Source organism: Mus musculus, chromosome 18 (genome assembly GCF_000001635.26).
Source record: "Mus musculus strain C57BL/6J chromosome 18, GRCm38.p6 C57BL/6J".
NCBI classification, from domain to species: domain Eukaryota; kingdom Metazoa; phylum Chordata; class Mammalia; order Rodentia; family Muridae; genus Mus; species Mus musculus.
Window position 1 is genome coordinate 7,347,387 of NC_000084.6, and position 13,125 is coordinate 7,360,511.

The 13,125-nt window shown below is 38.7% G+C and overlaps 1 protein-coding gene across 11 annotated transcripts in view; it reads right to left on the minus strand.

The window, feature by feature from the left end:
* Positions 1 to 575: 575 nt before the first annotated feature.
* Mpp7 (membrane protein, palmitoylated 7 (MAGUK p55 subfamily member 7)) overlaps positions 576 to 13,125 on the minus strand; it is a 278,928-nt gene continuing 266,378 nt past the window's right edge. For 9 of the 11 annotated variants that reach the window (XM_006526327.3, XM_017318006.2, XM_006526325.4 and 6 more), the window contains 4 exons: positions 8,756 to 8,849; positions 7,632 to 7,740; positions 5,768 to 5,911; positions 725 to 3,758 (listed from right to left, as the gene is read on the minus strand). In XM_006526327.3, the coding sequence (XP_006526390.1) occupies positions 3,579 to 3,758; positions 5,768 to 5,911; positions 7,632 to 7,740; positions 8,756 to 8,849 (527 nt within the window). In that variant the 3' untranslated portion in view covers positions 725 to 3,578. Of the gene's footprint in view, positions 3,759 to 5,767; positions 5,912 to 7,631; positions 7,741 to 8,755; positions 8,850 to 13,125 lie in introns of all 11 variants that reach the window. The other 2 variants (NM_001081287.2, NM_001360860.1) reach the window with 1 other exon arrangement.

Below are 13,125 nucleotides of genomic sequence, written 5' to 3' on the forward strand. Positions count from 1 at the left end.
GACAAGCATCATCATCACCACCAACACCATCAAGTTTCACCATCACTGAATGATTCCGCCCTGGCCTCTCTCTAAGTGCATCATCCTGGTATGACAGGATGACCAGAGACATTCCATTTACAACCCCCCACCCCCGCCCCAAGGTCTCAAAGCTGGTAATACTCAAAACTGGAAATCAAACAAGAAGTTTAGATTCAGGACTGGGGACACAATGCATACGTATGCCTAGCATGACTCTCAGCCCCACAAAGATCAATTGATGACTCTCTTGATTGATTAACCTTGCTGTATCATATAGTCTCTCTATTGGAGCAGGACCGTGCTGACACAACGATGGAGCCAGTCAGTGTTGATTAGTCTCCCCAAAGAATACAGTTTGTCTTCCTAGGCCCAGATGATAAGTTCTTATGGAACTGGGTCTGCCAGCAGGGGAAATGAATAGAAGATGAGAATGGGTGTTGCCAACACACTGGCCTGGACTCTCCATCCCATTCTGCTTCTGCACATCCCCACCTTCTACTAAGAGACAAAGAGCAGTGAATTTCGTTTGTCCAATAATCTTGAAAGCATTATTTGAAGAGAAATATAATGTTTAATTTTAGGCATGGAAAGATCAAATAAATTATATAATACCAAAGGATGGAATTTGTTCCACCACGGAAAAAGCAGCACAGGGTAGAACAATTATAGCATATTCAAGTGCTAAACAACTTTCAAGCAGATATATTGTTTGAAGATACTTTATTAAAATAAAAAACTTTCCATTACATTTATCTATAAATCCATCATAGGCCACAGGGAAATAAATGAAAATCTGAATCTTCAGGGACATTTTTGATTCCATAGTTTTGTAAATCTGAGTTTACATGTTTGCTCACTTTAAATTACTACAGTTTAGGTACACTTGATGATTATATAGTACCAGGAATGTCAGCCTTATAGATGCCAAGTTTCCACATTACTCAGTAAAGCCATGGTTATTGTTTCAAGTTTATCTCTTTACTTTTAGGCCATTCTACCTGGGAGATAGAGGAGAAAAAAAGCACCTCATACCAGGTTCAACTTTAAATGGATAAACAATGAAACCCTGCTTTTCTAATAGTGGCTGGCACTGCACCCCAGAAACAAGCTGCTGAAAGCTAGGAGCAAAGTATTTTTCTCCTTGGTGGTGGGAGTGCTGAGGTCAGAGAGCACAGCAAGGCCAAATGCTGTTGGTATCTTGGCCTGGCTTTTATGTTTAAATTAAATCTCTTTATAAGCATCAAGAAATAGAACAGGTAAGGCTACATGCCACCTGATTTCTTAAACTGCTTTATTTCTGTTTATTTATTTTTTAAAGAAAGATGCTCAGCTGTGGTCTAACAGGTGCAGACATTTATATTTTCATGACATTCCATCACCTTCACTACCTACCCCAAATTTCCCAAGCACTAACCCAAAATAAAAACTGAAGAGAGCAGTCACCAGATGAAGAAAAACAATCAGCAAAGATACCTGAGGTATGAACATGGGATACCTAAACTATTTCAGAATGTCCTATGCTGGACACACTTCTCACCATTCTTGGTCTAGAAAGTTCCTTTAGAGAAGTGTACACATCGAGCAAGGGACAGGACATTCCATCCAAACCAACTTTTTAAGACTTGTGCTTCTAGACAGTCCACACAAAGCAGTGATATCAGAGTAGAAATTCAGTAGCCTTTCTCTCTGTGTTTGAGCTGCATGGCTTTAATTAATAAGCACAGAACTTCCATGAACTGTGTTCATTAGTCCAATCATCTGACTGTTGGGCTTGAACATGTAATGAGGTCACTAGAAAAGTTTTTGTTTCTGCTTCACACAGAAATTTGACATTGTCTTAAGGAAAGCTAGCCACGGACACCACCAAACAGCAGTGAACATGTAATATGTGTGTGGACCTATCTGCCAAAAGGTCCAATATTTACATGGAATGTTGATCTTGCTTATAAAACTATATATATATATATATATATATTTGTTTATTTGTTTTTGTTTTTGTTTTTTTCGAGACAGGGTTTCTCTGTGTAGCTCTGGCTGTCCTGGAACTCATTCTGTAGACCAGGCTGGCCTCGAACTCAGAAATCCACCTGTCTCTGCCTCCCAAGTGCTGGGATTAAAGGCGTGTGCCACCACGCCCGGCCCATAAAACTATTTTAAATTATATCTTTACATACAATTTATCTTATGAATAGCCTCATTTGATAATTTAAAAACATGCCTTTCAAATATCTCACAAATATATAAAATTTCCCTACATTTTATTTTTTCTTTAAACATAATATTTAAACTCTTTACAAAGCAACAAGAATAATTTTTTGTATGCAAGTCATAGATGTGATGAATCTTCCATTGACTAATCTGTACTGCTCAGAGTACTGGCAGGAACCTGCTCTAAGATTGAACTATGGATATTTGTAGTATTGCAAATCATTCACTTGCTAGAGACCTAAGGCATTATAGAAAAAGGAACAATGTCATTGAAACATTTAAAAACCCACCTTCCTTTGGAATAGGTTGAAATGCAATCTGGCTGGTGTTAATCATTTTGTTGACAAAAATTTAACACAATATAAGGTTTCTAAAACACACTTTAGGACAATTTACATGTGTGGTGATTGCACACCAGAAACATGAGCACCTCTTCCTTCACTGTGCTCTAACACGTGTTACATGTTTTTGAATACTTATCTCATTGTTATAATTTGTTGAGAAATTCCAAAGCAAGAGAAGAAAACTTTCTGACTCCAGAAATGTCTTCTGAAGAATGATAGATTAAAGCAAGTGGTGCTGTGTAATCATTTCTTGCCCTAAGACAGAGCCATTTTTACTAAACCATGAGGAAAAGTTTGTATCTACATCTGTAGTATCAGTTAAGTCGTTTTTAAGCCTGATGCAGCGGCATGTTCCCGTACTCAGGAGGCTGAGGCAAACAAAGGCTGAGTTCAAGGCTAGTGTTGACAACATAGTGAGACTCTCATCTTAAACAGGAGAATTAGATTTTTCTTATATAATATTGGTGGCATCACTAATATGTACTCATAAGGATTTCCTAAGCTATAATATGTGAGTTACTTCCTCAAGAAAAGATTTGAGTTTCTTCTTTGTTTTAAAGATGTGCACATGAAGAACATATTTTTTAAAGGAGAGTCTTATTTCCAGCTCAGTTAAATCTGTGGATTTGCTCAAGGCTGCCAAGCCCATGCTTTCAACTGTAAGCATGCCCAGTGAAGGGCTGTGAGCACACCTGAGCCCAAGTGAGGCATGAACTTTGATACCTACTGCCTCTCACAAAGAAACAGATTAAAGAAAACCAGTAAATACAAGTTTTGCTAAGACTATAGCATTGTGCAGATTTTGACTTAGATTGTACACTTATGTGCTTCAAATAAGGCTGTGAAAGACATAAACAAACCAGCACTGAAATTTTGACTTTGACATTGAAGACTTTACATCTGTGACAGTGATACTAATTATTAAAAAAAAAATCCTACCAAAACCATGGTAGTTGATCTAACCATGCAACTCTGTAAAAAGACAATTAAGGACATTTCTCTGAGTTATGAATGTAACCAACTCACTGGGACCCAATGGGTATCAGTCTCTAGTTTGTCAAATGTTGTTTTTAGCTCATTAAATGCCACAGTAAGATCATCATTGATTATGATTTTGTCAAAAAGATGGCCATATTGACTTTCCATTATCTGTGCTGATTTAATCATTTCCTGAAAGTCTTCTTCCTATTAAAAACAAGTAATAACAAATTAAGTAACCAGACAACTGCATTATTTCACATAAATGTAAACATTCTACAATGACTACCTAAAGCTGTTATGTGTTCAAACTTTAAACAAAATAAAGAAACAAAATCACCTTCACTACCTTTTTAGAGGTTTTTACTGCTAACATCAGCTTTAGCTGAACTCCCTTCAGGGTCATAACTAACTCACGATTGCATGGACACATTGCTGTTGTCATGGATAGCAGGGGTGCTGTTTACTCTGATGCTCTGGCTTGGCTATTTATGTTTGGTCACAAGAAATAAAGTATAACACAAACTACTTCCTTAGTGTTGGAAGCATTACAGGAAAATAATTCAAATGCCCCTCCTGTGGTCCAGTAGAAGTGTTTCAAAAGCCCTGCTGGGCCACATAAATTTTTAGATGCCAGGAGATATTTTAGCTAGGCATAAAACTCAGGATAGTACATTAAAAAGTATAAGTCACATCTTCAGACTATGCCATCATTTACGAATTATTTTTACTGAGAGATAACGTTAGTGCTAGTTAACAACTTAAAATAACTAGCAACATGTGACAGTATCTGTCCCTTAAGGACAAATGTCACCCTTTTAGAACAAAGAGCCAACACTGGGAATCAAAAGCAAGATTCATGCTTTATAGCTAAAATTAATAGTTCCCAAATGAACAAAGACTAAAGGAAAGCTAATTAGATGAAAAAAAAGGATTTAGTATTTATTTGTTGGTTTTTGATTAAAAAGGTAGAATTTGAGAAGAATGAAAACAAAACCAAAGAAAGGCTTTCCAAGAGTCAATGATGGATGGGCCAGCCTGACTCTATCTTAAAATTAAAAGCCATCTTATTACAGGGTCAAAATAAGTTCATTCCTATTTTCTATAAAATGTAAACTTGACTAGGTCTTCAACCATTTTCTGGAATTTGTTATGTTCTACACCCTACATCCTGACCTCTACCCTGGTAAGATAAGATGTTCTGCCAAATAATTTTGGAATGTTCAGACAAGTTCCTATATAACCAAAATTCTTCTGGAAATCCCCCAACCACTGAAAATACCCTAGTCTTGTAGGTAATTTTAGCTATATAAACCCCACCTTCTCCCATGTTTCATACTATTTTCTCAAACCCTGCTACAGGGAGATATCCTTGTATGATAGAAAATAAACTTTGAATAATTTGACTAAAGAATTTGAATAATGATCTCTACTTTCATTCGATGGGATTAATATCAGTACAGCCACAAACATCGGAAGCCATAGCATCCAATGGCACTCATATGAAATATGAATGTCATCAGGGGACAGTGTAGGCCTCCTGATACTATGACCCAAATGGGGCTTCTACTTTTTACTGTGTTAAAATATAAAATATAAGGCAACAAAGCAAATCATGACAGTTTTTGATTAGACTAGTAATGATAAACAGAAACCTATTTAGAGACTTTTAGCGTTAAAAAGGTTAAGTAAAATTAAAAGCTAAGTAGTCCCTTATATAAATGATGGGCTTAGAAAAAAATCAGCATGCATGCATAATACCATAGTTTTGTTCCTTTTATTTTGTGTTTTTTTGGTGGCATTGGAAAAAACAAACAAACAAACAAACAAAAAAACCCCAAAGCTTGGTGCATGCTAGGAAGCCCTAAAACACAGTGGTTAATACTACCATTGTAGTTATTGATTTGAGGCACAGACTCTTGCTTTGTAGACCATATTGGTTTCAAATCTGCCAGACAGAAGAGAATAACCTTACCTCTTGAGTGCTGGGCATTGCAGGGGTACATTACTATATCCAGCTCTACAAAGTAGTTCTGAGTCAATGTAATACAAACATCAGTTCATAGAAACAAGTATTTACAGTGCCACCAATCAAAATGCACATGCTAAACCTTCTCAGAGTTCGGGATCACAACTTCATCATTAACAGTGTCCCTAAGTACTGTGAACAAGTATCTAGATGCTATTTGCATGGTGGCTAAGATCATGACACCCACCGTGAAGGGCTTTGCAGTCCCTTGGTCATCTCTGCTTGAAATAATCTTTGCATTTTTTCTTGTCTCTCTCAAACGCTCTATGGATGGAGGTTTTATAAATATCACATAGGGTTTGAACTCCAGTGTCCTTAAATGCTTCACTGTCTGCAAGGAAGAAAAGATGTTTTTTCATATTTCTTCATAATCTCATGCATTCTGGATTTTGTAAGGAGAAATTTTCTTAAAACTATTCTTTAATTAAACAGGTTATTCTTCAACCTGTTCAATCTGTTCGTGACAATGAGCGTGGCATTCTCATCACTAACATGAAACACAGTGGCTAAAAACTTCAGAAAACTAGGTTCTAGATCACACTTCTAAAAGACGTGATGATTGGTAACCTCCTGTCTGGAAGTTGTCTATCTTTTTTTACATTCTGTTAGCAGCCTAAAGGCAAAGTCTCTGCAGCCCCTGTTCTACAAGAGGTCTGCCAGCACATCCTCCCTCCGCTCTCACCCCTCAAGTGTCTTGTTCAGCTTTGTTTGGAGTCAGGGTCCTACTATGCAGCCCAGGCCTGCCTGGCCTCCTACTACTCTTGCCTCCCTTTCCTGAGTTCTGGACACAGGTGTGTAGCACCATAGCTGTTTTGTTTTGTTAATTTATTCTCCTCTCATACCAAACATCTCAACCAGTCCCCTCCCCACATTCCTCTCCTCTCTCCCTCAGATCCACCCCCCCACCTCCATTTCCCTTAAGAAAAGAGCAGGCTTCACAGGGATAGCAACCAAAGAGAGCAAAATAAGTTACAATAAGTTACAAGTTGGCATAAAACTTCATATCAAGGCTGAGCAGCTAGATGAAGTATCCCAATAGGATGAAAACGGTCCCAAGAGCAATGGTGTTGCTATTCAGTCTATGTAAGTCCACATGAGTCCTGCTTAGTTAATTCTATGGACAGTATTCTCCTGGTGTTCCCTACCTCTGACTTCTCTGCCTCCTACAATTCACACCTGGGTTTTAAGTGTTGACTTCTGCAGACTGAACTGTGGTCAAGGGAAACTGGCAGAGGGGTCAGAACTGAGAGAGAGTATTGATTTCCTCATGAGGGCCTCACCAGAGTCTTACTGTGAGGTTATGTAGATAGGCTCCATGTGTTAAGAAGGGTGTGTGGAGGTGTCCAGGATGGGGAAGTGGGGAAGGGGATGGCAGGCCTGGAAAAGCTCAGAAGTGCAGATAAAAATGCATTCCGCGAGTCTATACACAGGGATTTCATTCAAGCAGGAATGCCCCACTCCTTCCAGGTGCCTGGACAGGAGGCAGCCATCAACTTGATGCTAAGGATCCTCTGACTACAGGTTCTCTATCCAGAAAGAGGGGTTTAAATAAGGAATAAAATGTTTTCACCCACTGGCCTTCTTAGTTCAAAGTTTCCATAAGAGGCCCCTGGGTGATACACAAGGGCTCCTATGGCATCTTAGATAAGACAGTATTCAACAGTGCTTCATAGCTCTGCTGGGATTTCAATGTTCACATTGTGTCCAAGACCAAAATTTGAGAAAGAGAACTGAGGTCTAAAACGTCCACTTTCAGACTATATACACAAAACACAAACTACATAACACAAGATGTTTAACATATTTAACACTGCAATACATTATTAAAAGACCCAAAATAAGCATGCAATAGCCTGTGAACTTGACTGAAGAAAACCAAGAGATACAAACATTGATCTCTGAGTTTCTTCCCATCTGTTTTTCTAGTAACATTATGTCTTTTTTCCCCCTCTACATTTAAATGAGCAGACTTCATATGGAGCTCATGCTGAGATGCTGGAGGAAGTTCATAGGGAACTGCACAATGGAAGCACAGACAACGGCTTACTTACATGAGGCTGGACATCCAACAGACAAACCTTGTTCTTAGCTAGGACAGAGCGAACCGAGTCTATACTTGTACCATAATAGTTGTTTTTATATTCACCATACTCAATGAACCTGTAGAAAATTAAAAGACGCTCATCAGAATAGTCTGCAAATATGAAACAAGAAGACGGCAAGTTATACTTCATAGGCAAAAGATATTTTTGCTGAATGTGTAAAAATTTTGCTGTGTTTAATAAAATAAATAGAGCCAAGCACTTCGGCAAATGTCAATTTAAAAAAAAAAAACTTGTACATTTTCAAATCAGTAACACTTGCTTGAGTTACACTTAAGCTCAAAAAAGTACTTTGGTGCTACGGAGTGCTAATGCTTTCCATCACTCCCTTTCAGAACTAATGCAATGCAATAAAACATTGAATAAGCCAAACAATAGAAACTACTGGAATTTCACTGCATACTACAGAGTAACAGAGCTGGGCACTGGAGCCACAGGAGCTGGGAGGTGGCTAATGGAACCAGGGCAGTGATTATGTGCTATAAAAATACAGTCATAGGGCCAAACTCGAAGAAAGCATTTTGATATTTCAATAAAATCCCACAATACTGTGTTAAAACACACCCTGCCTCTGATGCCCTGAAGTAGCTACACCTCAGCAATGGAAACCTGGGGGAGGATGGAGTATGAGCTAGCTGGAGGAGCTGAGACAGCGGGTTCAACAAGCGTCCAATACAGAAGGTTTATTCCAGCGTTGTGAATAACCGATGTGAGATTAAGATATGTATGAAAAAGATTATGGGGAAAACATATCATATAGCTAGCCATTAACATTTAAAATAAAGTCCTACCCAAGTTACATGTTGAGATTCAATTATTGGACTGGAAAAAAGTTATAGAAGCACACTGGGAAGTTTCCCTCAGCTTAGGCTGGACAGAAACAGTAGCTCCCTGGTACTGGAACATGTGTAATTGCTAACGGAACCTCCTCTGTTTAAGGGCTTCAGACATGACTCTAATAAGTGAAATACGTTTCACATAGAAGGGAACCCTAGGCTGTCTAAGAGTAGATATACAGGCACCAGTTTAAGAACAACAGGAAGAGAAAAAAATTCAACAACATTTTCACATACTTGTTATTTTGTACATCTGTCTCAAACAAATGTTTGGAAATAAAAATATATTCCACACCATCACTCTCTTGGCTTCTTCTTGCTCTAGTGGTGTCTGTAATTTGATAGAAAAAGAGTTGAAAAAAGTCTAAATAAGTTACCTTTAGAGTATTAGAAAGAAATCAAGTATATTAAATCACTTTCGTACACAAGATTTGAAAACATAGAGGAAAAAACAAAAGCAAATTAGCTGCTAAAATACCGTGGGATATAAATTCAAACTTTTCCACTGTTGTTCTAATGTTTAGGCTGAGGATCTGATTGCTTTACAGGTCTGATTCTTACTCATACCTCTGAAGAATCTTTAATACAAGTAAATACATAAAAGTAGTCATATGTGTAGACTGTAGTCCACTCCCCAGACCTTTCTTTTGCAAATAACTGGCTTATTTTATCATCTCTATTTGCTGAAGTAATCGTACTAGGTGGAAGGTACAGCCTTCTTCATACAGTGTATAGCATGAATGGACCTTCACTGTTGTTCCTTTTTACTAACTAAATGAAATCAAATAATTCCAGGTGTTACTCCCAACTCCTGCCAAGTCATTAATAGCATCTTAATCTAGGATTCAGCTTGCAAATTTTTGACAATGTTGCCTACTTCTTTTTGCGTGAGTTATAAAGGGACAGAAACACAGAATAGTGAAAGACAAAATGCAATGCTTTCCATTGTGGACATACATATGAAACCCTACTACTGTCCCCCTTCTGATCTTACAGTCAAAACCCTGGAACCCTGACAATTATCTGAACACCTTGAAAATATACACAATGAAAGAGGCATGGTGGTGTATGCCTTTAATCACAACACTTGGGAGGCAGACGCAGGTGGGTCTCTGTGAGTTTGAGGCCAAACTTATCTACAGAGTCTGGAGACAGCCAAGGCTATACAGAGAAACCCTTTCTTGAAAGACAAAAACAAAAAGCAAACCAAAACAAATACACAAAAACGGGAAGGGTATGGAAGGCAGAGAATCTGCCTAGGGAAAGGCTGACCTTGTTTCTCTTAGAAGCTATGATGTACTGTAACAAGACAGGGACAATCCTGTAGGTAGGTAGGAAGGAACAAGGGCCATGATGCAACTAATCACAGATTTTATGCTAAAAACTCGTGTTGGGTTTAAAAGAAATGTTAGGGTTAAAAGGGTGGTGGGCAACATGAAGGAAGAAAAATAAGAGACAGTAGCTGGGTAGAGACAGCCAAGCTGAACAGGCAAGAAAAAAGACAGGGGCCCTGGGAAGCAAGGTGCTGGCTGCCTGGCTCCCATGATGCCCTGGGGAATATCTGCAAGATTCTGTAGATCCCTCGCATCCTCCAGCTTCTGATGATGAAGGTGAATGTAAATGACTGAATGGTGGGGAAGTGTGGCTTCTAATAAAGAGACTCCTGCAGATCACCCCATAGATAAGGATGGCATGACAGGTAAGAAAGACTGAGGCTACATCTTGGTGGCTGTGCTAATGTTATCACCTCCCCTTGGTGAAATGCAAGCTAGGTAAACTAATGCTGAGAACAAAGAGCAATTTGATTGACCACAGGGCTGACAGTGGCAAGCTAGTCCTTTGCTACAGAGAGCACACAGTCAAGATTAGCAGCTAACAAGGCAGAAGTCAGAGACAGGAGGTGGGCTTCAGTTCCTGGAAGTGGATGATCAGCATGTAACAAAGCCTCATCATTGACCTGGCTGGACTAGGGGAACAAGCATAGATCACATGGACCCTCCACTGACTTACACCCAATCCACTTAAAGAATTAACCAATTTCAACAGGAATAATGCCAGTCTTTGTTCTTCCTGCAACAGTCCCATGAAAAGCCCAAAGTAAGCCACTCCTGGGTTTCTCCTTCCCCTTGGAGTTATGGGAATATCTTTTATTTTTCCTTAATTTTTCTAAGCAAAGATGCTTTCAGTTCACTTACTCTCTTTGTCTGTGTCTTTAACCCTCACTGGTGTGGGGCAGGAAACTTGAGAGCCACTGTTCCCAGTTAACTTTTGGAGACCTTTGTGTCCTAGCATGCAAGTCACTAGGCAGGTGCACCTGCCTTGAAAAAGGCCCTGTCATTCCAACAACAACAACAACAACAACAACAACAACAACAACAACAACAAACTGCTTAGCAAAATCAACAGGGTATGCAGATGTGTGGGTATGTGTGGGTGCATGGGGTGGGTGTAAGCTAAGAAATCAGCAGGGTATATGGGTATGTGTAAATGGGACAGGGAATGTAAGTTAAGATTGTGGAGAAGTGGGGAAAGCATAAAAGGGAATACATTAATTCTCTTTAGAAATCAACAGTGGTCTAATAATGACTTCTGCCCTGTGTATAAGGTGCAGATTCAAACCAATGGAATTTAAGATGTAAGTATGGTTAGAATACACAGATCTTGGTTTAACCTCTGAAAACTGGAGAAAGAAACACATGTGTAACGCGCGCGCGCGCGCGCACACACACACACACACACACACACACACACACACACACACACACACAGAGAAAGGCTTAGAGAAAGAACTCAATTAAGATGTGTGCAGAAGTCTTAGCCTCCTGTCTGAGTCAGAGCGTAGTGAAACCACAGCACACAGCAATGAAGGGAACTGAGGGTCTAAATTTAACATAGCTGATCACATTATAGAATAAATGTATGAGTAGTCTCTAGAATTTAGATTAGGAGATGGCACTAACGTATTCACAATATAAAAATGTAATCCAAAACTATATAACATAAAAGATACAATTCTCAAGGGAAACAATAACAGATAAAATCCTCTGAATGGTCCAGAAGTTTGAATATCAGACTTTAAAAGCAGATATTATAAATATGCTTCAGGAAGGAAAACTTATCTGAGCTGGATTGAAAGTATGAAAATTTACCATAAAAACACAAACTATGAAGGAGCAAGTAGAAATTCTATAGCTACAAAGATACAACATGACAGGAACAAACCACTAGAAGGCTCATCAGTATAAAAGAGGTTAAACGAAAGTCATCGATCTTAAAGACAGAGCAATATAGTTCACAGACTGTGAACAACCATGAGGGAAAACATGAAGAGGTATAAATGGAAGGCCCTACATACAAACACTGAAATGTCCATGGCATGTGTAACTGGGGTCCTAATCACAAAAACAAACTGAGAACTGTCAGAAAATAGTCCTGGAAGGCTTAATGATCCTAAACCTATAAACATTTGGTGGAAAAGCACAAACTCACACACTGCAAAAGTCCATCAGATCCCAAAACAATTTTTTTAAAAAGTCAAAACATGCCTAGATATTTATACACAAATACTAAATTCCCGGTGGTGATAACATGATTTGGAAGCCTCTAGAACATGAATAGTATGGGGAATGATAACTTCTACTAGCTCAGGCTTCTTTCTGTAAATTAAAACATGAAATCTATGAAATAACCTTTTTTACCTAACTGAAAGAAAAGAGTTATTATCCAAACTATCTTTCAGGAAAAAGTGGCAAAGTGGAGACCTTCTCAGATGAAACAACCCAGTGCTCATTGCAGACTGTTCCAGAAAAAAAAATTCAGATGGAAAGAAGTGATGAGGAAATTTGACTCTTCAGGAATAAAGTGGTAACACTCAAACAGCTTGGTATGCAAACCGCTTCTCTTCTTCCCAATTCAGTGCACACCCCAACCGAGTCTTGTGATCTCTAAAAATGTTAAGCATATGGTTTGGCCATCCCTCTACTTGTTTGGTCAAAGGAAATAAAGACCCATGTGTTACCCAATTCTTGTAAACCATAATTGCTATATTTGTTAATAGACAAAAGTAGGGGTGGTGGAGGAACCTCGGTATCCCAGGTGAGTATGTAGATAGACTGCAGTTAGTTCCAAGCCAAAACATGCTACACAAGAACTACAGATGTGCGAGACATTGTAAATTCATGCGAAATGAAAAGGAACGTGCAAAGACAAATTGTTTTTCACTATGTAATTCAATATAAAGTGCCAAGGATTACAAGAGTCCTCAGTGATGAGTGCAGAGCAGTACTTGACAGGTGGCAGAGGGGAAAGTCCAGTAGGATGTGGACATATCAGAGGTAGAAATCCTCATTATGCCCGTGATAATGCTAACACATATGCAGACACAGGCTGAAACAAATCCATGTCCATACTACATATTTCAATTGTATCTTTTAATAATGTTTAACAGAAAACTAGGAACTGGGAAAAGTAGCAATTTAAAAAAATTAATAAGACATTAAATTAATTAATTGTGTGGGATGCATACCACAGTGTACATGAGAGGGGTGAAAGGAAAACTTCCTGGAGCTGTTTCTATCTACCATGTAGGGTCCTAAGTATCAGACTCA